Here is a 25,009-nt window from a genome sequence, read left to right as displayed (position 1 = left end):
ATTTTCTAATAAAAAATATAAAGAATTATCATAAAAATAAGGAGTAGTAAAGATTGTAAATGTTATTATACATGGTATTAAAAATAATGTGAATATACATGAATATGAAAAGTGATGTATAAAAAGGGTATAAAGGAATATATTTGTCATTTTCTCTATTTTATCCCGGAATAAGTTATCCCGGGATTACTATACCACCCAAGAGGAGTGACAACTTATCCCGGTACTAATTATTAATTCCGGGACAATTTATTTCGAACTTGCCAACCAAACGACAAATTAAGTGATACTATAATTTAATCCCGGAACTATTTGATGTTATCCTTCACACCAAACGACCCCTTACAGGTTAAAACTTAAGCGGATGTAAAATAGCCTCACTAATAATAATTTCCAAGCTTGAGTAATTAGTACAATACAAAATAAGATGCATTATACGTTTATTCTTTATTTATATTTAATTTATCTAACTCTCAATCATAATATAACAATATACAAATGATAATGGAATATTCTAAATAATATATCTAGTTATGACATACTACAGATTATCACACCTACAAAAAAATATGAAAATTCCTTAAATAACTATATAATTTAAGTATTGTCTTGTATTATTTGACAAAACTTTTTCCTTACTCAATTCACAAACTTCTTCTTTTGTCTTATTGATTAAAAAAAATTATCATTTGAAAAAATTACAAAAATCCTTACTCTTTCCTGTTCTTTGATACATCACTGTACAAGATGTATTGATCAGATACATCATTTACGTGATGTATCAGGACATCAGATATATCACCTTACACGATGATAGTGATATTATTTTGGAGATTACTGAAAACAAAAATATTAAACCTTCGATGTGCTTAATTTCCTAAACTTCTTCTTTATGGTAGGATGTTACCTATTCACAATTGGACATGTGGAGCATGAACTTGAATGTGAATTCCAAAGATGTCCAATTTAATATGTGGGAATTTAGAGGAGACATTTGCAACATGACATTAAAGTGAAAAATGCCAACATTTGACATGATTCTACTTCAATTTGATCCTTATAGTCAATCAGATTTTGAGGATATAATAGTTGCAAAGGTGAGCTAAGTAAATTCCTTTTTTGGCTAATTTCAATAATTTAGTACATTGTTTCCTTTTTTAATAATGTGATAGAAACTTACTTGTATGATTGTTTCGTTTGCCGTGGAAACCTTTTCTGGATCTTCATGCTCCGGACATTCCTAGGATTTTAGTTTCTAGGAAAGGTGTGGATGATTCAGAGAATATTGAGGTTTGGGAGGTAAATTCATATTTAATTCAAATTCCTTTTCTTAATTATTTTAAAATTGAAATTGAAATTTGGATTAGGATACGTTATGTGCAACGTTCAGAGCCAACAAGATCTTCTCGACTTCCTGAAAAAACTGTGGAAGCTATATAGTGCAATTAAATAGTGTGAGATGTGACATTAGATACAAAACATTGGGTGAAAAGGTATAGTGTTATTGCTTGTTTAAAGGAAATATTGTATAGGTTTCTGTTTCAGTGTTTCTTACTTTTCCTCATCTGTGTCATCTTTTATTAGATTTAAGACCTTTACATTTCTTTGAATTCTACTCTCAACTTTCTATTCTGCAAATGCTAAAATCAGAGGTATTTCTTATTCACTATTTGGTTTGGTCTATCAAGGATAGAAATGCTTTTACCTATGCTTATACATGTATTAATAACTCTTGTATGGCTAATTTTATGGCTTGCTATGTATTAATTATAGACCCCATAATACTAAATAGGATTTATTAATTATACATAGATGGAAAATCATACCAAACAAAGGATTAAATAGTATCATGACTAATATAGAAACTAGATACATCCTACCAAACGAGCCCTTAAACTTTTAAACAAGATGAAATAATCAAGAATGAGGGTGTTATTGTTGCATACCTCTTCCAACAAGGCTATGAGCTTCATAATTTTAACATAAAGTTCATGTCTTTCATTGAACAATTCATTGCTTGGTGGGATCTCTCCTTTCAACATAGCGCGAAGGCTTAAACATCCTTTCTTGTTATTACGCGATAATCGCCTTATAAACTTCTCATTACTTGAATCAATAGTCTTGCCACCAATATATTCCTCCAGAAGTGATTGAGTTGGTTTCAAGTATTTTAAGTACTTATATTATATACTTCTTCCGTTCCAATTTAAGTGTCTTAGTTTAACTGAGCACAGAGTTCAAGAAATAATTATAAAGGGAAACTTTTGAATTTTATAGTCGACTTGTTATGTAGAATGTAAGAATCAAATAAACTTACTAAATATAAAAAAAATCACTTAACGTAAGACACTTAGATTGAAATGACGGAAGGAGTAACCTGTAATTTTCAGCCCTATCTATATTATATTAAAAGCATGAAGACCCTTAAAATATTGATTGAACCCTTCATTAAAAGACTCTGCTTCAGACAAAATCGTTTTTTCACCAAAATATATGGTAAAGTGAAAAATATACTTTAAAAATAAAGGAGTCGTAAAATATTTGGTAAGAGTAAAATATATGATAAGAGGTATTAAGAGAATTAATAATTAAGGAGTCATAAAATATATGAAAAAATATATATATTTTAAAATTTAAAGTTTACTATTCATGTTGTCATTAAAAGACTATAATAAATAAAATTATCATTTTATTATTTTTTTAAAAATATTTAAGAATTTAAAATCAATTAAAACTTCCATATTTGAACTATAATAATAATGTCGTAAATCATAAGGGATACGTAGAACCAAATATAAGCACTAAGGTGCACGTTGAAGTATATGGAAGTAACAAGATTAGTCCACTTCCAATTCAGGTAGGAACCACCTTTAAAATTCATCAACTTTTATCATATAATAATTATTTTCTTATTTGAAAAAGAAGTTAAACTCAATAATAAAGGCACTAAGTACATGTTTGACTGCCCGTAGGACTACAATATGAAGTCCGCAAGAAAATTTTCAACCATCTTCTCGGCTAGGAAAAATATATATTTTAAAAACACATTTAAATTATTTATTTTTTTGAGTTTTATATCTAAATTATTGGGAGTGTGAGTTTCATACCTAAACTATGACTAAGAAGTGATAGTTTAGGTATGAAACTCACACTCCCAATAGTTTAGGTATGAAAAAAAAAGAGGAATAATTTTATGTATGTTTTTGACACTTATCTCAAAAATAAAAGAGTCCTAAGATATTTGGTAAGAGTAAAATATATAGTGAGAGGTATTAAAAAAATTAATAAATTAAGTAGTCTTAAAATATATGTAAGAGAAAAATATAATTTTTAAAATTTAAAGAGTACTAAAATATATGATAAGAGAATAATATATAATTAGAATTTTAAAGTTAAAAATATTAAACTGTAATAATTCATATGTTTAAATTACTTATTACATGACACTTTAATTTACACGGCACTTTAATTCGAAAAGAAGAATAATTAGCATCTTTGATTATTAAATTTTTATATTAAGTATTTTAATTTATTTTTAGATAAGTGAGTAATTGATATTTGTAATTACATTAAAACGTTTTCTATCATAATTAGAATTATCTAACTCAATTAAAAAAAAACGACCAAGAAAAGATAGTTTGTGATAGAGTCTCATAAATGAAGGTGTTGTTCTTTAAGGCACATACATTAAAAAGCACGATGTAATAAATGTTTGAGAATATGCAAAAAAAGAAAGAAAAAAGGGTAAGAGGCTAGCGAGAGACGCCATATAGAGAGGCGAGCGACAGTGGAGAGAGAGGAGAGAAGCGAGGGACGAAGAGAGGGAGAGAAGAGATAAAAATTTGCTATAAAATCATAACTATATCTACAAATTGTAATTCGCTTAAACTATATTTATGTACAACAAATACATATCACATATTTGTCATCCTGTGTAAATTTTTCTATAACCAATTAATACGTGTTCAAAATATATTGATTCCAATCATTTTATCAATATAATACATTTATTTTCATTATTTGAACAAATTATGCATTTAGTATAAGGTTATAAATTATTTTAAACGGTTGTTCTTCTTATCATTTTATATTAATTGACGCAAAGTACGTACTCTAAACTAGTGATAGTAATAAGCATAAAACTAAAAAGCATAAAACTAAAGAAGTTATAAGTCTTGAAATTAAGTAACTGAAAAATGTCGATCAATGAATGGATATTGTACGCTTGACAACTTAAACCTTAGCACCAACACCACTAATTGAACAATTATTTGTAGTATAGAAGCAATTATTTTGATGTAGTATCTAGGGTGTGTTTGGTATGAATGAAAAATATTTTTCAATTTTTTCATGTTTGATTGGCTTAAATGTTTTGAAAAATGTTTTTCTTACCCCACCTCTACCACGACCCCCCTCCCCCAAAAAATAAAATTTTAAAATTTCTTTTTTTAAAAAAAAAATTATTTCACATTTTGAAAATTTAGTTTTTTACCCCATCTCTACCCCGACCCACCTACCCCTCAAAAACAAATTAAAAAGTTTATTTTTTTAAAAAAAATATTTCAAAATTTAAAGTTTTCATTTTTTTATCCTAGTATTTCAAATTTTAAAAGTTTCATTTTTTTACCCCATCCCCACCTACCAGCACCCCACCCCCCAAAAAAATTAAGTTTTATTTTTAAAAAATATTTCAAATTTTGAATATTTCAATTTTTTTTTTCATTTATGAGAATGCAAAATTCAAAACATATAAATGAACAACTTAGTATATAACATTTTACAACAACAATAAACAACTTACAAATTCATAATCCATACATAATAAAACTGGTCAAGAATCCAAACAATACGTAGTAAATAACTAAAATTTTCAGTTAATTCTGCGACAATTCTTCCTAATTTCACCCTTCAACTCAGTCAGAGGATTAATATTCCCCATTTTCACCATAGACTTAGCAAATTGATGGAAAAAAATTGCCTCATTTTCAGCATAACTCTTCACCAATTCCTTAGTCCTTTTAACATTTCCAGTAAGAAGCACTTCATCTGAGTTCAAAAGACCTTTGCCCCATACCAATAATTTGAAATATGTGTTATCAAATCTGACTGGTGATGCAACATCCAGAGGAGAAATATTATTGTCTCCACCACTTGTTGGACATATTGATTTTAATCCATTGTAGTAATTTTTCTCTAGAGTTACATCTGGCAAATTGTCACCTTTTTGATTGTATAGCCTTTGTTTAAATGACACACATCTTGCCATCCCTATAGTGTGTCCTCCTATTTAACATTTATGAGTGTGTTAGCAAAAAATGACTTTCATGTATCGAATACATCCTGTATAAATATATGATGATCAAAGATTTTTGCAAGACAAAATTGAAGTAGCTTACCAGAAAGAGCAACAAGGTCTTCTTCATTAAGGCCTTGTCTATTGAAGAGGCTTATAAGATTTTGAATTGTTGAGTTTGGTGCTGGAATATTTACATTTGCTTTCTTGAAATTTGCTCTCTTTGAGTCTCTTCTTCCTAGTGGTACTTCCCAATATGGTCCACCACTCTACTCAACCATATTGATTAACACATTCTTATTAGCAAATTACTACTATTTTAAAGATGATTTGAGAAAGAAATGTTAGAGTTTAGATGTATGCTTACTAGGACAACAGAGTCACGAGCAGCAAGGGCTAGAATGTCAGCACAAGAGACAGTGTGAGGACAAACATGTTCTAATTTAGCTTTGATCTCATCAATTACTTCAAATCCTCTCACAGAATTCTTGTTTGGTCCAGCATCCTTTTCACTTTTAAATGCACTACTCTTATCCAATAATATGGATGCATCACAACCCTATAACACAAGAAAAATAGAAATTATTGGACTTGTCGCTAAATTTAGCACCTGATTTATTGAGGGAAAAGGTCCAAATTTAATGGACCTTAATCGTCTCGTATTTGTCCTTGACTTTAATAGACTTTTAATGTGGACTAGATGAATTCCACGTGTCAAAATATTTAATAATAAAGTCAAAATTTACCACTCTATATTTTACTAAAATATAAAATTACTTTGTATGCTTCAGATTGGAGCTCCGTTATTACACCAATTAAAGAAAACACGAATTTTTAATGGAATTCATGAGAAATTGGCTCGTCAGAAACATGACAAAAATTCAATATTTCTGATGAAATTCCATCTGACGAGCCAATTTCTGATGAATTCCGTTTTTTTAGTAGTGGTTAGTAATAAGGAGGGAAATATGAGACGAATTGTTAACAACAGGATATGAACGACCCCAAAATATAACGGAGTATACGAAAATGTGTATGAAAGTTTATACCTGGACAAAGCAATCATGGAAATGAAGTCTAAGGAAAGAAGCAGCCATTCTTGGATCTTTAGCAATTGCCTCTTCTAAAACAGACATTACAATTTCATTTGCTTGAGGACATGAGAATTGGTACAACTCTGGGAAAAGACTACCATAATTATTGGAACTAGAAACTGGAAAGGCTTGGAATATTGCACAAGATAAAAAGAACATTACTAGTCCAAGAGAAGCCATATTAACTAATTGGTGAGTGAGAAATTGAAAAATCAAATTCTTGTATGATGATTTTAATTACAAATGTATACAAATATTTATAGAGGGTTTATGTGACCAAATCAACTAACTATTCCCATGTTACCAAATCCTCTAATAATAGTAAGTCAGATTACTTTTCATAGTAGTCAACTCGATCAATTTTAGAGGAAATTAATATCTTTTTTATTAAGCGTTTGAAGGGAGCCTTGGAGCAATAGTAAAGCTGTCTTTGTGTGATCTATAAGTCACAAGTTTGAGGTGTGGAAGCAACTACTAATGTTTGCATTAGACATTAGGGTAGACTTTCTACATCACACTCCTTGGAGTGCGTACCTTCTCCAGATTCTGCTATCGCAGGATGCTTTATGCACCGGGTTTGTTTATCAAGTGTTTCTGGTTTGAGTTTTAGTTCTACCTGCTCCAATGAACAAAATAAGAAATATTAATACGTCAACCACGTTGTAAGGTTTGAACAACTTTTGAACTTTTATTGTCTTGGCTATTTCTTCAAAAAGTTGCAATTGCAATTGTTGATTGCTTAAATAAAGTGTCTTGATAAATTGAAGATTAATTAGCTCGAGCTTGCTAATCCACTCACATCGCATGATTCTTCATGACATAAGTAATTAGTTACTAATGATTATGTCCGTCATAAGCTAAGAGCAGCTACAAATCATCCATTAGGAAAAGAGGTTACTCTGAGAGGAACCGGGGATTATAGTTAAACTATGATGCTACAGAAAAACATATGGTTTTCAAACCATAGAACAAAATGTCTTGATTTCAAGCGAGCTAAGGTGAACTATATCATTTCTAATTATGTCGCTTCAATTAGCTCATCTCATACTTCTATGATACAAAGTAAAAATAGTGAGTAAACGAACTAAAATATAAATATCTAATATAACTAAAAGACTTCTTTAAGAAATATGAGCTAAAGTAAATGTACTAACATGACTTAGACAGAGAAGAAAGCTAATACAAATTAATCCTCTTGTAGATAAAACTTTACATTCTCATACAGCTCACATACACAAACCAGGTCAAACAAGGAATATTAAGTCAATTTGTACAATGGGGGAGTAGGAACAGTCTTACAAAGTAGTTACATGTGACGAGACATTTATATGTACAGAAGCAGCAGTTGGTGAGAACAGAAGTACAAACAATGTACTAGCACAAATTCCTTTGAACAAGCATGCCAGCTTTTTCTTCAGTCAATGGATTGCTGATTTGAAGAGATAGATGACTTCTAGTGATTCTTGTTTACTACTGTTATGCATATTTGTCAGAAGCCACAATCAGCAGATTCTTGTGTTGGGGGTTTCATATGAGTTTCAATTTATGCTGGCCATAATCATGATGTGCTTGTGTCGTCGCCCTTCAAAGAGTATGTATTTTGGTGACTTGAAGAAATTATGATACCAACATTTGCCTCATTGGAGTTAGAAGCCTTGCAAATCGGAGGGGAACATGTGCTCTCACCAGAGTTCCTTTCTCAGTGTATTCCTATAAAATCAAAAAGTTAAAGGGCATATTTATGTATTATGCCATAATTTGGGATAGAAGGCAATGTTAGTACCATTTTAACAAAATATCTCCATATTGCTTGAACCCATGCAGGAAATGAAAGAAGAAATGGATCTGTGTCACTATCGGTATGCTTATCTTTCTCATGTAGTTTGTGGCTAGGCTATTGGCACGCAAATCCTCCAATTCTTAACCAGAATTGTAGAGCTCTATTGTAGAACACTATGGAGTGAGTCATGGTGATACAACAGCCACGCCTCAATCCCAAGCTAGTTTCATAGTGATAATAGCAAAAAAGAAAACCAACTACCTCATGAACAAGGACACTTTCAAACTTCAGCATAAGTGACAGGATAGGTGGGGATTCGTCACTTTCACTTCCCTTAAAGTTTAGAGAAGTGACAAGTGGAAATGACTAGTACTTTTAAATTACTAAGAATATGCGGCTTACAGTTCTCTCAACCATTCCGACTTGATGTATCGTACTGAGGATTTCCCCTTTATCAAATGGGATCAAAGCTTCCACCCATACCATTGCATCCTGCCAAATAAGGAAAGCTCTATCCATCAAACCCTTCCTAAAACTATTGATTAATGATTATTCCCTAGCTAGACAGCAATGTATATGCCTTATTTTTCTTTTTGAGAAAATAAAACAAGTTACATACCTTTAGTCTATTCTGGATTTCGTTGCAGAATTCATCCAACCCTTCACCAGTTAAAGCAGAAACGCAAACCACATCGTTTCTCATCTTGGCTTCTAACTTGATTTTCTCAGGATCTTCAGCTTTATCAACCTGTCAAAAGATAGTTGTCTGATTACATAGTAATTTCAGCTTCAGAAGTCAGGTTGATCACATGCCAACAATCTTTATCAGCAAAGGTTATCTATTGTGGTAAATGGGAAAGAAAGGGAAGATGATACTGTTTTAAGTTTATGCACAGAACACGCTCATCTATGCTACAATCAAACCTAGACCATCTACTTTAACTAGGGAAAACAATATTTTTCTCAATATGCACCGAGGTCAGTGAGGAAAGGACAAACAAGGCACATATAAGAGGAAGGAAAAATTTAAAAGTAAAATGATAAATCTTGTACAGTAAGCATCATTAAACAGCAGTCGATGGACAATAAACCATCAACATTCAACATTAACAGGGAACAATATAAAAACAAAGGCTTGCAGGTTCAACACAAGAATCTAGCTAAAAAGATCATGATCAGCCGGAGGAAGAACAAACCAATCAACAACAAGATGGCTTAGAATTAAGGAAGTAGAGTGCTCACTGAAAATAAAACAGTATTCAAACCAAATGACATGCAACACTAATACCTTGTTCCACAGCATCAACTTTGGAATTGATGATGTATCCAGTTCTGAAAGAACTTTCTCCACAGCTTCTATCTGTTGCTCTGCTAGTGGGTGACTAAACAGATGGCAAAAGAAGATAAGGAGCTTATGTTGAACGTTGTATTAAAAACTCATTCTATTAAATGGATCAACTTTACCTGATGTCCACCACATGCACTAAAATTGAAGACTCAGCGATTTCTTCGAGTGTTGCCCTAAAGGCTGCAACCTATTGCAAAAAGAATCATATAAAGACCAATTCCATTATATCTTAACTTATTTAATGAGCCATGTCTTTAACAGAAAGATGCGCTTTCTGTTCAAAGTTGCAAAGGTGTTTACCAGAGTTGTCGGTAATTTTTGGATAAAGCCAACCGTATCCGTAAGCAGAAACTCCTTCCCATTCTTCATCTGGCTCAGAAGAGTTTACAACAAGCACAATACATTACAACCATAGAGATAACTAATTATACTGATAATGCAGAATTAATCCAGATGTGCATAATTTTCAGCCAACTGCAAATGAGATATTTATGTGATTGAAAAGGGCACCAAATATAGGAAACATGCCCAAGCAATGAGTTGAGCTGTCATGAGGGTTAATCCTCACCTGCACCCTTCTTGTAGTAGGATCAAGTGTAGCAAATAATCGGTCTTCCGCAAGAACATCAGCCCCAGTCAACCGGTTAAGAAGTGTACTTTTTCCAGCATTTGTGTATCCAACCTAAAGCAATAAGCACTTATGTATCAATTATCCATTCTCTTGAGCATGGTTTACAAACATTCTATAGAAGATAAATTCCATACCAAAGATACAACAGGGACAGGTACAGAGACCCGACGGTTCCTGTACTGTTTTCGATGCTTTCGAACAGATTCTAGCTCTTTTTTAAGTACACCAATCTACAAAAGGTTATAGTAAAATCTGAAGTTAGTCATAGAAAGGTGCAAAAGCAACCCCAAAAAATCTACCCCACATTTACACATTATTAACACGAAAGGAAGAGTAGAGAACTCCAAAAACAAATGGAATATAAAACTATGACAAAAGAGGGTTATAAATAGGATGAAAAAGCAGGTTCATCCACTTTTCCGGGTAATTACCAATACAAGTCAGGAGCTCTTGACAGAGGAAAGGCAATCATGACTGATTGGTTTAACCTTAAAAGCAGGGTCATCACCAAGAGACCCGATGCAACTAAGCCAAGGAATTTCACTAGTCATAGAGGTCTCATTAACTTTTGGCATGGTCAGATAAGCAACAAGAGGGAAAAGCAATACTGAGAGCTCAGTTCAGCATTAACACAGAGGTTTGCAAAGAAAGGACTAGAGGACTAGATCTGTTTTCAATTAAAGTGACGGCAGTGCATCAGTGAACTTTTAGTATCTCATCTCAATAAAATTTGGTGTGGTGGTGCTCGCGGGAAGCATTTTGCTGTTGAAATAAGAGGCCAAAAGCATGCAATAGAAAGGCCACTAGAATATCACTAAAACCAGTAAGGTATTGAAAGCTATCACAGGCGAAAATTCAGAGAACCAATGATCAAAATATTACTCTCACTACAATCCAACCTCTTCAATTGTCCAGAAAATTAACAAATATAGAGGGTTAATATCTAGTTGTAGTTCAATCTGGACTGGACCAAAAGTTACTAACCAATACAAACATACATAATTTATGATGAATAAGTGAAAATCGCTTACTTGAGTACGTAAAATTCTCTTGTCTACTTCAATCTGTTTTTCACCCATACCCTTGACCTGTCCTCCAGCTTGACGCTCAAGGTGAGTCCACATACGGGTTAGCCGTGGTAATTGGTATTCCATTTGTGCCAATGATACCTAAGAAAAACCAACTGGTTATGCAAAAGTGCAAAAACTTTCAGGATGCAATACTGAAAATAAAAGTGGACTAGCCTGTAAAGATGCTTCACGGGTTGCCGCGCGCTGGTTGAAAATATCCAGTATGAGAGCAGTGCGATCACACACTCTAACATCTCCACCAAAAGCCTTCTCCAAATTACGCAATTGTCTAAAAAGAGCACCATAAAACAATCAGCCTATGGATTGCCACAAGTTGAATTTACCCTTCTTTCAAGTATAGAATTAGATGAAGCACTACCAATCAAAATAAAAAATAATCAAGCAAAAGTAGCCAGAGTGGATAAAAAACTGTATAAGACTGAGAGCATTGCAGGAACAAAAGTAAAATACAAATCAGAAAATTTCAGAATATAACAGCAATGTCCTAGAGAGTATAATATTCATGTAATGGGCAAAAATCTGCTGAGGAATACCCTGGTGAAAGTTCATCATCAAATATAACAGTCTCAACATCAAATGCACGAATCGCGCTTTTGATTTCTGAAACCTTTCCAGATCCTATGTAAGTCCTTGGATTAGGAGAAGATAGCCTAGAAGAAAAGAAAGAGTAAGCAGCATATATATAAAAGTTAAAATTCAAAAGAAATTTAACAGGAAAAGAAAATAATGTATTCTCTTGCATATTAACAGTACCATCCCAGTAAGTGTAAAAGAATAAACAAAGGAGATAGTGTGGAAAACATGTTCTATGATTATACAATCCAGGTCCCACGTCATAACCAAGAAATCATATTTTTTTTGACAACTCCAAGACTCCAAGTTTAACAGCTCTAAAATGATATGTTTCTATCCATAGGGGAAGGTAACATAGATAGAGGTTTTCGGGTTGAATGTTTGACTTGTATGATCAGCTGGGGCTCCTGTCCAACTGGTCTGGTATTCGGATTACTTGTACAGAACTTCATTTGGTAAGAATGTTTTTCTGTATAATAAAAATGCCATGTCTATGCAGTTAAAAGTGAGCTCTATGGTTAGTGGACCTATAAACTATTTACACTTTGATCTATATAGGATTATACTTCAAAGGAACTTATCAAGCTAAGGTTATAGAAACCATCACCAGTGAATCAGAAATGATTATAGCAACAATACTTACTTCTGATATGTAGAATCAACAACCATAAGTCCGGCAGTATCAGCCAGCTGAGCCAATTCCTTGAGTGATTCCTCTATACCGAATGAATCTTCTGTGTCACCTTTGCACGCAACACCCACTAGGTAGGCTTTCTCTTCAAAAACCTAAAGCCGCAGAAAATTGAGTTGGAGAATAGAAATGCGGAGTACAAGAAAATTTGGTTGGCATTGCTAAAACCATGTTTTGCATTGGAAAATCAACAAAAAGAAGTCATGCCATATCGAAAAACTTATGCACACCAATAAATGCGTAACATGCATCATTCTTTTCACTAAACTTGTATGGATGATTAATTTTGCACATAATGTAAAATTTAAAAATGAAAATCTATTAATGCTTATTCACTACACTTAAACTCTACACAAAAGACTAGCACCATTTATGTTTGAAGACTAGCACCACACAAGAGACTCAATTACTATAGGAATGACAAAGAAAAGAAAAGAAAACATATCACAACTTGGTTTATGATTAATGCTCTTCCTAGAGTTCTTTTCTTTGGTTTCCCATTGGATGTCAGGTATCGGCATTAGAGCCACACTAATCCGGATAAATTAACTAAACTTAGTGTATGCATAAAAAGGGCAGCCCGGTGCACTAAAGCTCCCGCTATGCGCGGGGTCCGGGGAAGGGCCCGACCACAAGGGTCTATTGTACGCAGCCTTGCCTTGCATTTCTGCCAGAGGCTGTTTCCAAGGCTTGAACCCGTGAACTCCTGGTCACATCACAGCAACTTTACCAGTTACTTAGTGTATGCATAGGGTTACTGATAAACTTTTCTCTTATGTAAATATTATATGTTCACTGAACTCAACTAATTAATACAAAGCAGAGGAAAATAGCAAATAAAATACAATACTTCAACCTGCTAAGATTTGGCCCTAGAAAATATATACAGGCGAGAAAGGAGATTCCTTTACTGAAAAAATGGAAAAACATAAAATTCGAAAAAAATAAACTCACCTCTCTACCATTACGTAGCTTGAACCTAGTAGCATTTTCATCTTGCTCATCCACTTTTTCCTTGTTCTCACTCTTACTTATCCAAGTTTGAGCTTTTTCTTCAGCCACAACACTAGCAACTCCATTTTCTACTTCATTAACCTCAGTTTCCGGTACCGATTCCTCTTCAATTGCCGGATTAGGTACCGGTAAGTTGTCGTCCGGCGATAGAACTCCGATTTCTTCTCCGACGGCTTTCATGAACCCACGGTAACTGTGCTTTGTTGGGATTAACTTAGTGAAGGAAACGCGTCGGGTACGGGTCTGAATCCATCGGAAATCGGACTCTGGAAAGAGAATGGATGGTTTCAAATTGGAGCAGAAGCATAAACTCATGATCAAAGGGATTTTTTTTGTGGATATTATGGCGTGTTCTATTTTCAGCTTTAATTTAACATCTTCGAGTCCTATTTTTGTTCATGTAAAAATCGATTTTATTAATTTTATCTGCTGCTAATTATTATTAGTGATAAAATTGGTTCAAATGCAGTTTTAGCAATAATATTAAAAATAATGTTATGTAATATTTTTGAATCTTATTTTCGTACGATATTTGGGGCCATGATAGCTTAATTTTCTAGGACACTTTCTCCCCATTGGTACATTAGAAATAAGAAAGGTAAACTTACTAAGTACTAAGATTTATCACAAGTTTGCAAACACCCCTTTCTATTGGACAATTTGTTTGATTTTTTTTTATATTGTAAGAATTCATCATGAATTAACTAATTTTATGCTATAGAAAAAGATTGTTATTTTTTTTTCCGAAGGGGAGGGGGCAAGGGGTGTTTAAATATTCTCTTCTAACTTAGCACTTTTGTAGCAATGTTTGTGAATTTGCTAACAATGCATGCAAAACCTTAAACTTTTAACGTGGGATAAGGCTACCCCCATAAAGGCTATGCTAAGCATAAAAAATTCAGATAATTTAGTAAAAAGCATTACAATTTTCAGACACTATTACTATACTATTACTATTTCTTAACATCAAGTACTAAAAGGTACAAGAATGCCTCCCATTTCATGCTAGATTTTTTGTTTTTCTAACATGTTTCCAACTGCCACACCTTGTACTTCTTCAACTTTTCTTCCACAGTTCCGTCTCTCAATGAATTCCAACTATGTAAAATCATAGTATTATTACATAAAATATAGTCTTCATTCTTCTCACTTCAACCCCTAACATCACAAGAGGAAAAAAAAAACCAATCAGTTAAACGAACAACCTTGTTGATTATGCCAATAGTCGTGACTATAAACAGACCCATAACTAAAGACTAAAGGTTGTTACGACAGAGCACTTAATCGCCGCTCACAATATTTGTAGCAGAGTAAGCTAGAAAATGATCATTAGAAAAAAGATTAAAATTATAATTATGGTTTTTGAGCTTGAGTTTACTTGCTTACTTCATTCTTCTGCAGAATCTGTAACGCCTTCTCTGTTCAACAAATGATCTGATTCAATTGAAGACTCTGCAAATTCTTCCTTATACATTTCCTCAATCATTGGCTTCCACAGCCTAACTCGCGCATTAATAAACCAGTTGGAAACCTTAAAACAAGATCAATATGATAGAACCAAATTAAATTATGAATATTGAAAATGTTATGCTAAATTATATGTTCACAAAGTGGTAAAGAGAAAAATTACTTGATTTTTTGACAAGCATGTTTGAGATGATAACATAAGCTTTTCAGAGTCATTTGGATATCTGCCTAAGAAAGATAATCATTTAATACAATATACAAGTTATAAATATTGAGCTTTTAGATGAGATGGTCACAGTACATACGGATGGAGGAAGTGTTCGAATAGCCAAGAACGAAGAATTGCCACCGATGTCTCTGGCAATCCTCTAATTGGTCGCCAAGCTTGTCGATTACTTTGAATGATTCCAAGTTGCTGAAGAGACATTCTGTTCTGCATAGTCTCTCTCTCAAAAAGACTCAAGTGTGACAAGCCACTGCTAATTTTTGGCACGTCTCGTGGCATTTTTTGTCTAATGACATTAATTTGAGATATGATGGCATCTCTTAAGCAGCAAAAATGTCTAGACATTGCTTGAAGTGCAAGTGCTGTATAAGGCTTCCCTGCTCCAAATCCTGCTATTACCTCAAATGTTGAAGTTACTTCTTCCATATGTTGATAATATTGCTCATATCCCCTTTCCACCTGAAAAATCAGCATTATTAATGTTATAAACCAAAAAAGTTGAATCAAAATATGCCCATCTTTAACAACTTAGGGATCGTTTGGTAGAGTTTATAAGAATTGTATCGAATAGGATATATTAGTAATGATGAGACTAGTAATGTTGTTTGGTTTGGTGTATCAATGTCAGTTCTGCCTTTAACCATGCTTATACATGTATTAATAACTCTTCTATTACTAATACTATGGCTTGCTATGTATTATTATACACCCATATTACTGAATAGGATGTATTAGTTATACATAGACTGTATACATCCTACCAAACGACCCCTTAAACTTTTAGACGAGATGGAATAATCAAGAATGAGGGTGTTATTCTTGCATACCTCTTCCAACAAGGCTATGAGCTTCATGATTTTAACACAAAGTTCATGTCTTTCATTGAACAATTCATTGCTTTGTGGGATCTCTCCTTTCAACATAGCGCGAAGGCTTAAAGATCCTTTCTTGCTATTACGCGATAATCGCCTGATAAATTTCTCATTACTCGAATCAATAGTCTTGCCACCAATACAAACCAATTCCTCCAGGAGGGACTGAGTTGGTTTCAAGTATTTTGAGTTACCAATAGAAGAAACAAAAGATTCAGTTCCACAAACAGTGGAAAAAGATTGATTCATTGCAGCTGCAGAGAAAGAAAACTCATTGTTCCTTTGATCAATTTCTTGGCTCATATAACTAGGATTAGTAAAACTTGAAACAAGTGAATGAGACCCTAAAGAAAGTGAGAGTCTTTGTGCTTGTTGGTTAGTAGCATCATGTGAAGCTCCAAGAAGATCCATCAAATGTCTACTGTGGTTAACATCATGAGAATCAGTAGTAAAATGAGGAGGATTAACTAACTCTATGGATCTGGACAGTCCACCATGAGGCTGATAGGTAGTAGTAGTAGATTGATACATGTCAAAATGTTGGCTTCCAATTTGACTAGTCATGATGGAGTCTGAGTTTATGAATTGGTGTAAAATGCTTGAGTGTGAAGGTGGGGGTGAGTCTTTTGAAACCATTTTTGCTATAGAGTTAACAAAAATCAATAATCAAGAAATTTTGAACACTAGGAACCTATGCATTGCAACTCAAAGATTTCATGAAAATGTGATCACTAAAGTATTCAAACACTTCATTTTACATTAAAGAAGAAAACTTGGAGAAAGGGGAAAATCAGAGGGGATTAAAAAGGGAGAACATTTAACATGAGAAAGTCCTTTTAAGTACTTGTATTATAATACTCCCTCCCTCCCAATTTAAGTGTCTTAGTTAACTAAGCACGGAGTTTAAGAAATATAGAAAAACTTTTAAATCTTGTGATCTAAAATTGGAAAACTTACTAAATATAGAAAGAGTCATTGAACGTAAGACACTTAAATTGATACGAGGGGAGGAGTAACTTGTATTTTCCAGCCCTATGATAGTAATAAGCATAAAACTAAAGAAGTTATTGGTCTAGAAAGAAAAAAAGAACACTAGTTTATGAATAATACAAACATGACATATTTCATTGAATGAAGAAAGCAAAGATTCCCCTGCATGCACTCTTTTTTTTTCTGTTTCTGAAGTTTAGCATACCCTATACACTAGCAGCTGAAAGCTATAGAACCTAAAGTATTATAGACCTTCTTTCAAGCTCATAAAAAAACAAGAAAAAGTATTTAACTATTTAAGCAGAAAATGCTGAAAATGACATGAAATTTATGGTCCCCCACTCACTTTTTTTTTTCCTTGGCTAGTAAAAAAAAAGTACATAACTGTTGCATTTCTTTGGGACACTCAAAAAGTACCTTGAGAGGGGGTAGATAGAAAGGAAGCAAAAGCAAATATGGATGATAGCAGTTTTGTGCTGAATAGATTTGTGACATATGGGAGAAAAAGAGAAGGAAAAAAGTAAAGTGTCTTTTGCACACTCCCAGTCTTAAGATTGTCTGCTTGTGAATCTGTGATAATATATATTGGAATATTTAACTTCTTTTTCCTGTTTTGCTGTTGTTTATTTTATCTTACATAAAGATGTTGAAAGGACACTGCATGCAGAATCCTTCCAATGGAAAGTGTGACTATCAAACCAATGCCTCTTATACTTAACTCTCTCTTTATTTTCTTTTAAAATGAGTGTGAGAAGTATTGACGTAAGTGATAAAGTTATTATCATGTAATCAAAAGGTCATAAATGTAAAAACAAATTCTTGCATAAATGCAATGTAAGACTGCATACAAATCTATCATTTGTCCTATTTGATTGACCTATATATTAGAAAATCTATCATATGTCTCAATAATAATGAACAAATCTTATTAAATAGGCTTTTCGGAAGATTTGGTTGAGATTGTATCACTATGGATAAGTACAAGTAGATTAATTTTTGATATGGTGTGCTTATGTGATTGATTGGTTTTGGACAGTTCAATCGAATTCCTTTGTCGATTTTCTTATTTTCTTAAATTTCATGTCAAATTAAAATCAGATAATGATGAAAATGTTCAACCACTTGAGCAAACCTCAATTTTCGGCAAAGCTAATGAAGAAAAAAATGGTTTAAGTGGCATGTTCGAATTATTTTGAATTATATTAAAAATTCTGACTCAACGAGGTGAGGAGTTTGGTTAGTTGTGAATTAGTGATGGTGGTGTAATGATTACTATCTTTGTTCTATTGGCCTTTCCAGTTGTCACTCTCTCATTCCTTAATTATATTGGTTGCTAGAAGCCTACTAAAGGCCCACTCACTGATTAAAGTGCCTGCCACAAATCTGAATAGCTGAATGAAATTTATCAGCAGAAAGTTGTGTTTTCCTTGTAATCTTCTTTGGTGAATATTAACATCATAAAAAAAGATTCACTTTTTACCCTTTGAATCATAATGGCAACTTACACCATAAAGATAAGAGTGACAAAAATTAACACCACCAAAATATGAGTGCTAGAGAGTAGTAGTGTACAGGCACAAATCTAATGTTACAGGAAGCTTAGCATTAAAGATGGTCAATCTTAAAACTCAGAGCCTATGCCCTCCACAATCTACAAGTCATCAAAACCTGGAAAAACTCTGAATAGAGGAAACAAATAGGTGCAATCTCAAAATAAGTAACAACAAACCTAGTGTAGTCCCATAAAGGAGTTGTGGAGAGGATAAAGTGTATGCAGACTTTATCTCAAACTCAAGGAGTAGAGGGGTTGTTTTTGAATGACCTTCGGATCGAGCACGTACATTAGAGCAGTTAAAAGAAAAATGCATAAGTAAGGAGGACATAGAAAATAATAGGGAAAACACAACATAGCATTCAAAATAAAAAGGAGCAATAACAGTAACCAACAAATGTGATAACTGAAGCACAGTAAATAACGAGGAGTAACAAAAATCGTAAGACATGCAAATACAAGAAAAATGGTACTAGTATTGGTATAAATGGGGAAACAGGTACAATGCACCAATCTACCCCCAAGCCTATTCTGTTTGGAAATGAGACAACGTTCAACTAACTTTTAACCTTCTACCCTAATCTGAGACCTCCTATCTAAGGTCATGCCTCTTAAAGCTAAAGATATGTCATGTCATGTCTAATCACCTCTCCCCGAAATAAGAGGGGAAAAATCATTTTTGTTGATAAATGCTGAAGTGCAACTCCAAGTATCTCCTCTCTTGTGTCTGAGTTCTTCTTACTTGATTCCAGGGCTGAAACAACGTGTTTCTTGAATGAAGGATATGATGTTGGCCTACTTGTAATGTATTTGATCTCCGAGAAAATCGGGCAGCACTTCAGATTGATCATGAGGAAGAATGTTTCCTGATCACTCTACCCTTGCTAGAGAAAAATGATGTAATCAATGTTCAAGATTCCATACACTAACAGAAACTTAAAATTCAAATTCTCTGCAAGCTTTATTCTCATATTCAAACACAAAATTACAATATTTGTATATGAATGGAGGATTCTATCTCTAGACTAACATTCACAATCTCCTCACTATTATACAGATGGATTATCCAGTAGTATATTTACATATTTGGTAACCCTTTTCTCATTGATATAACACGTGGCAAAAAGGTCTTATAACCAATATATGCAAGAAACCACATTTTTACACTACAAAATCGGATAGCAGATGAGGACCTGAAAACCTTTCTTGCTGGTTTACTGGGTCGATATAGTAATACTCGCCTTTGCCAATGTCCACATGAGTAGAATCCGTCTTCTCGTCCTCTCTTAACTGTGGCCTACCAGACATTGGCTGCTGGTCCATTTGACTGTTTTGCAGACGCAGAGCGAGTGATACTTGATTGCCCATTATATCACCTAACATGGAAGGATGGTATGTGTTGACAGCACCAATGATGCTTCCATCACTAGTCGGTTTAGGACCAAAGCTGTGAGTAATAGGAATTTGTTCGCTCTGCAACTTATTTGATCCACAATCAATCCTCTCAGGTTCATAAACACCGTCTTGAAAGCTAAATTTGGTTGTAAATGAATTATTTTTTACATTAGCAACCACATTACTTGACTCGTCAGATGGGTCAAGATGACTAAAATTAGCAGCTGGAGTAGTAAAGCTTTCCGGAATCTCTTCTCCTGTGTTTTCAGCTATTGACTTCTCTTTGGAGTCTACCGGTACTTGTTCTGGTGAAGCTCCGGATCCTGCTTCTGCCACACCAAACTCCTCCTTGTACATATCTTCAATCATGGGCTTCCAAAGGCGCACCCTAGCATTTATGAACCAGTTTGCCACCTGACTCAAGCACAAGTTTCATTAATTAGTAGCTGACTATCAGTTGAGCATTAAGATGTCTACTTAAATTCAATGCCAAGTACAATATTGAACTAACAATTAAGAGATACAACTAGAATGCTATATGAAAATACATGGAGATAGGTTGTCCGAGAATTTTTATACATTGTGATTGGAACATGACATGTGTGAAATTGAACTCAAAGAGTTGCAAAAAAAGGAAAGAGACATTTTTTTTTGAAACAGACTAAAAAGGAAAGTAGACAAACAAATTGAAAATGGAGGGAGTAATAGATTTGTCAGTTCCATACAAAAGAAGAGTGTTAAGTTTCTTTTATAATTCAAAGTGGAATAGCCATGGATTGACATACCTGACTTCTCGTTAAACCTGTCTGCCTAGCCAGCATGATTTTCTCAGAATCTTTTGGGTAGCTGAAGAAACACCAAAACTAAAATGACTCAGAATGCATGTTAACAGATGACACTTGGGAAAAAAGGAAAGAGAAAGAGAGACGTACGGATGGAGGAAATGTTCAAAAAGCCAAGCACGAAGGACTGAAACAGCAGTCTCTGGCAGGCCCCTCTGTGGCCTCCAAGGCTGGCGCATCATACCAAATTGCTGAAGGGACCTTTGCTGCCTCAATTGCTGATCCACATAACGGAGACGATATAACCTTTCCCCTTGACTATCACCCTGCTCCCCCAGGCTTCGACGAGTAACTTGAATCTGCTTCTTGATTGCATCCCTCAAGCAGCGGAACTGGCGAGATATGGTTTTAAGGGCAAGCGATGTGTATGGTTTAGCTGCACCAAGTCCAGCAACCATCTCAAATGCAGATACCACTACTTGCATCTGCTGGTAATATTCTTTGAATCTCCTATCCACCTACAGCAAAAATATAATCACAATTGACAAGTTATCATTCAGAAAACTTTTCTAAGAATGTGCTAATAATTCATATAACAAGCACTTAAGTAACACAACAAAGGGAAACTTTGAAACCAAACCTGTGTATGATTTCAAGATTGGGATAGAAACATTCCAAGTTCTCGAAATTTGTTCTCCCGGTTTTTCAGGTAAAATACAGAAATAAATCCTCTTAATAAAAGAAATATTAGTTTGGAGTTTAATTCTTCTGAAGACTATTTCCTGTAGAGTTATTTCATGATTGTCACTCAGGGAGGGTGCCAGCTAATGTTAAAAAAAGACTTGCAAAGCACAAAAGCAATGGCTTTGGACATGTTCTGTGTTCAATATCTGTGAAAGAACAACAATTTTCAGAGAAGTCTTTCATCAATATATGACAAATTTACAGACAATTCAAATGGTTTATGAATATTTAGGAGCGACACAAGACTAGAGGAACATCCTAATTGTGCAATTCAACCAGATGTTAAAGTCTATAGTTGAGGAATACAAAGGAAAAAAGAAAGAATGTCGAACCTCAGTTGTCACATAGAAGGAATTCATGTCTAGGCTAGAGCGCAAGCAAAGTCCTAGTTCATTCCCTTAGGCTTAGTTTTACCTTCGGCACATATCATTTATCAAAACCGAAATACAAATAAATCACCTTGGACTTGGATTCCTTGGAGCTATTACTCAAGACAAACCGATTAACAGATCACTGCTACAACATGTATCTAAAGACATTACAAGCAAGAAATCTATCCTGTCTTAGCAAAAAATATACCTTGAGATGAGTCAGGAGAAATCCAACTTTACCTCGTCTAACATTGAAAAGAGCTTTGTCATCTTGCTCTCAAGATCATGTCGTTCCGTAGGTGAAAGTTCACTTTTTGTTGAATTATTATGATCACCAGATATACCAGTAGCTGAACAACTAGATTTGAGATCAGCATCTTCTGAGCGATCGTGGCCGAGCAAATTGAAGTTACGTAGTTTATCTGATTGTTTTAGAGCTTCTTGAACATTAACTACTTCATCAAGCAAATCTTGAGCAGCCTTTAGATATTTGGAATTGTAAATGGCTGCTGCAGCTCCTGATCCTACATGCGAACGTGCACCAGAATTCAATTCTCTAAGGGTCATGGAGCTTTGGGGATTATTTGCAGCTCTAGTTCCTCCAGCTAGATCAAATGACAAGTACTCAGCAACTTTAGATTCCTTGTTTTCCGATCCCTGCTCTGAGTGCAAAACATGGGTACCCACCAGAGAAGATAGACTAGAATTCGTATAGTCATCTTGATATGAATACACATGAAGCGAAGGAGGAACTTGCGTACCCAAACTAAGAGATAATCCTTGATTTTGAAGGCTTTGTTCACCGTTAGGCACAAGAAGCTGTTTTATTGGAAAAGAATGGGGATCCATCATAACTGAATTCTCCAAAAAGTTTGGTACAGCATTCACCGCCCTACCAATTGGTTGCATACCTCCTGAATCACTGGTTGGTGGAATGAATAACATCTCATCTTTGCCTCTCATTGTTTGAACTTCACCATAGTTTTGACTAGGCAACTCCGAGTATGAGACTGAAGCAGAATGCTGGTTTAGATGAGCCGGACTATCAGAAAGACCATTTGATTGATAAGAAGCAAATTTCTGGTCCGTTAAAAAAGACATTGGCAAGACCTCTCTTTGATTGGACAAATTCGAATAGTAAGCCGACATTATATCTATCCCCTATTATTATGTCTCAAGAATTACAGGTTTCTGCTCAAGTAACTGACTCACTTGAACTACAAATCATTAGCAGAATGTTCGACGAATTTCTTTGAGAGCTGTCAATTAAGAAGAAAACAAGATTCAGCCAACATGTTCCTCATAGAGACAAAAGCCAAATTTCAAAGAGACGTATCATCAATCGACCATTTTGAACTACTACTTAATATCAGAAATAACATCAAAACATGTTTTAGACAAGTGAAGCTTGCTCAAGTGGTTGAGCACCTCCACTGATTCGAGTCACACAGGAAGGTAAGTGGGAATACTATTGATTCTCTTTGGGGGTGGGGTGGGGGGAAAATAAAGACTGTGAATCATCAAAAGAAAGTTTCTTTCTTTTCCATCAGATTATCATAAATAAGAAGAAAATGAAATGATCAAACACCACTACAGCAACAGTAGCTATAGAAATTCCACAATATTAAAAACCAACAAAAATCAAATTCCATCATCAAGAAAAGAACTTCATGAATGAAAACATTACTTAATTGCACAAGTACTATTAAAATATTTAAATGAAAAGGATAGGACAAAGAATTGAAATTACCTGGAAAGTGAAAGGACAAATCGTTGTGCTTTCAACTGAGGGGGCACACACTGCACAGAGAAAAAGAGAGAGGGGCAAAGAGAGAGATTGAAAACAGAACTCCCAATTGGCTCAAAATCAAAGCTTCCCAATATGGAGACAAAAAATGATCTCAAAGATCCTAAGCACAACAACCACTCCTTATCATTGAACAATGACACCAACCCAAAAAAATATTCAAAAACAAACAACAATCATGAAAAAAAACAATAAAAAGCAACTCCAACCTTCCATTCTTGAAATTACATCAAAACCAAAAAAGAACAACAATAATAATAATAATAATATATTCCTTTTCAATAATACCAAACTTTTTTCAAGTGGGGTCTCAAAGTACCAGCTCAAAACTCAAAAAAAAACCAGAAGCTTCTTCTTCTTCTTTTTTTAATATTTTTTTTTGTGATAGAGGGATTTCTCCTAAGAACAAAAAATTGGTATTGTGATGGTAGTTGTTTTTATCTTGGTGAGGAGAATATTGGATTTTTTTGATGGTTAAGGGTCTGAATCAGTAACCACCAGTTGGTAGACCTAAACCAAGAAAATAAAAATTTGATCTTTAGTCTTAAGGGTTCCTTAAAACTAAAATATAAACAAAGTTTTGTTCTTTGTTCCTAGTAGTTACCAAAGTGTTGTTAAACAGTTTGATGATACAGCTTGCTTTGGTTAGGTAGTTGCTTTTTTTTTTCTTTTTTTGTTCATATACAATATTATATAATACAATGTATAGGTGTGATACACACCATACACTATGTATTTCTATATATCTCAAAATTCCTTAAGGTAGGCCCCACCCTCCAAAAAATATTTAAATTATAAAATTAGAATTATTTTTTTAAAAAAATAGTGGGGCCTCTAAACCCACCTGTTGTTCAGTGTTTGGAGGAGAAAGGTCTTGGAGAGGAATACAATGGAAATAATAATTGATACATTATTTTATCTTATGTTTGATTGTATTTTTATTTTGGATATAAATAGGAGGTGTAACTTGATATTGGATTCTTGTTATACTTTTTATACTGCATTAAAAATGTGAGACAATCCAAGAATTATCAATATCAAAATAAAATAAGTAATACAAGTTTTTTCTTATTTTAATTTATGTAATGAGTTTTTCTTTTTAATCTATATAAAAAAAAGATATCATTTATTCACCATATCTTCATATTTAATACTCTAGAATGAACCAAGATAATTTTAAGTACTAAATAATTGATGGACTATTTAATTTCTTTATCATAGTTCTTCTGCATTCTTAACCAGAGATCTCAAGTTTGACTTTCGTGTATAGAGAAATAATGAGCATAAC

General features: G+C 33.8%; 4 protein-coding genes across 4 annotated transcripts; all 4 read right to left on the bottom strand.

The window, feature by feature from the left end:
• Positions 1-4,750: 4,750 nt before the first annotated feature.
• On the bottom strand, positions 4,751-6,619 carry LOC129903241 (peroxidase 9-like). Its single transcript, XM_055978746.1, has 4 exons — positions 6,343-6,619; positions 5,661-5,852; positions 5,397-5,562; positions 4,751-5,283 (listed from the first exon to the last, which is right to left on the bottom strand). Exons 1-4 carry the CDS (start codon positions 6,565-6,567, stop codon positions 4,871-4,873), a joined length of 996 nt encoding a protein of 331 aa, XP_055834721.1. The 5' UTR covers positions 6,568-6,619; the 3' UTR covers positions 4,751-4,870.
• Positions 6,620-7,564: 945 nt separating this feature from the next.
• Positions 7,565-13,906, bottom strand: LOC129902922 (uncharacterized). Its single transcript, XM_055978369.1, has 13 exons — positions 13,456-13,906; positions 12,454-12,596; positions 11,771-11,887; positions 11,391-11,505; positions 11,178-11,315; positions 10,281-10,376; positions 10,084-10,197; positions 9,816-9,884; positions 9,632-9,702; positions 9,456-9,549; positions 8,787-8,915; positions 8,570-8,659; positions 7,565-8,097 (listed from the first exon to the last, which is right to left on the bottom strand). Exons 1-13 carry the CDS (start codon positions 13,828-13,830, stop codon positions 8,005-8,007), a joined length of 1,644 nt encoding a protein of 547 aa, XP_055834344.1. The 5' UTR covers positions 13,831-13,906; the 3' UTR covers positions 7,565-8,004.
• A 483-nt stretch (positions 13,907-14,389) lies between these two features.
• On the bottom strand, positions 14,390-17,049 carry LOC129902924 (BEL1-like homeodomain protein 11). Its single transcript, XM_055978370.1, has 5 exons — positions 16,036-17,049; positions 15,288-15,667; positions 15,146-15,206; positions 14,902-15,046; positions 14,390-14,673 (listed from the first exon to the last, which is right to left on the bottom strand). The coding sequence occupies exons 1-4, from the start codon at positions 16,714-16,716 to the stop codon at positions 14,903-14,905; spliced, it is 1,266 nt and encodes a 421-aa protein (XP_055834345.1). The 5' UTR covers positions 16,717-17,049; the 3' UTR covers positions 14,390-14,673; position 14,902.
• A 2,509-nt stretch (positions 17,050-19,558) lies between these two features.
• On the bottom strand, positions 19,559-24,388 carry LOC129902921 (BEL1-like homeodomain protein 3). The gene is made up of 5 exons (XM_055978368.1): positions 23,665-24,388; positions 22,155-23,173; positions 20,950-21,317; positions 20,803-20,863; positions 19,559-20,431 (listed from the first exon to the last, which is right to left on the bottom strand). The coding sequence occupies exons 2-5, from the start codon at positions 23,061-23,063 to the stop codon at positions 19,784-19,786; spliced, it is 1,986 nt and encodes a 661-aa protein (XP_055834343.1). The 5' UTR covers positions 23,064-23,173; positions 23,665-24,388; the 3' UTR covers positions 19,559-19,783.
• Between the last annotated feature and the right edge of the window lie 621 nt (positions 24,389-25,009).

The sequence above is a fragment of the Solanum dulcamara genome, chromosome 9 (assembly GCF_947179165.1).
Source record: "Solanum dulcamara chromosome 9, daSolDulc1.2, whole genome shotgun sequence".
Lineage (NCBI taxonomy): Eukaryota > Viridiplantae > Streptophyta > Magnoliopsida > Solanales > Solanaceae > Solanum > Solanum dulcamara.
Note: the sequence above shows the minus strand (reverse complement) of the source record. Positions and strands in the feature narration are given on the sequence as shown.

Bases quoted from the DNA above. Each gene is read 5' to 3' on its own strand.
- LOC129903241 (XM_055978746.1), bottom strand. From the start codon at position 6,567: ATGGCTTCTCTTGGACTAGTAATGTTCTTTTTATCTTGTGCAATATTC. The intron at 5,563-5,660 runs GTAAGCATACAT...ATGGTTGAGTAG, and splicing joins CTCGTGACTCTGTTGTCCTA to AGTGGTGGACCATATTGGGA. The intron at 5,284-5,396 runs GTAAGCTACTTC...AATGTTAAATAG, and splicing joins AGACCTTGTTGCTCTTTCTG to GAGGACACACTATAGGGATG.
- LOC129902922 (XM_055978369.1), bottom strand. From the start codon at position 13,830: ATGAGTTTATGCTTCTGCTCCAATTTGAAACCATCCATTCTCTTTCCA. The intron at 11,506-11,770 runs GTATTCCTCAGC...TGCTCTTTTTAG, and splicing joins GATGATGAACTTTCACCAGG to ACAATTGCGTAATTTGGAGA. The intron at 8,098-8,569 runs GTAAGCCGCATA...TTGATTTTATAG, and splicing joins TCGGAATGGTTGAGAGAACT to GAATACACTGAGAAAGGAAC.
- LOC129902924 (XM_055978370.1), bottom strand. From the start codon at position 16,716: ATGGTTTCAAAAGACTCACCCCCACCTTCACACTCAAGCATTTTACAC. The intron at 15,207-15,287 runs GTATGTACTGTG...TTTCTTAGGCAG, and splicing joins TTCGAACACTTCCTCCATCC to ATATCCAAATGACTCTGAAA. The intron at 15,047-15,145 runs GTAATTTTTCTC...TCTTGTTTTAAG, and splicing joins CATGCTTGTCAAAAAATCAA to GTTTCCAACTGGTTTATTAA.
- LOC129902921 (XM_055978368.1), bottom strand. From the start codon at position 23,063: ATGTCGGCTTACTATTCGAATTTGTCCAATCAAAGAGAGGTCTTGCCA. The intron at 20,864-20,949 runs GTACGTCTCTCT...GTGTTTCTTCAG, and splicing joins TTTGAACATTTCCTCCATCC to CTACCCAAAAGATTCTGAGA. The intron at 20,432-20,802 runs GTATGTCAATCC...TGCTTGAGTCAG, and splicing joins CAGGTTTAACGAGAAGTCAG to GTGGCAAACTGGTTCATAAA.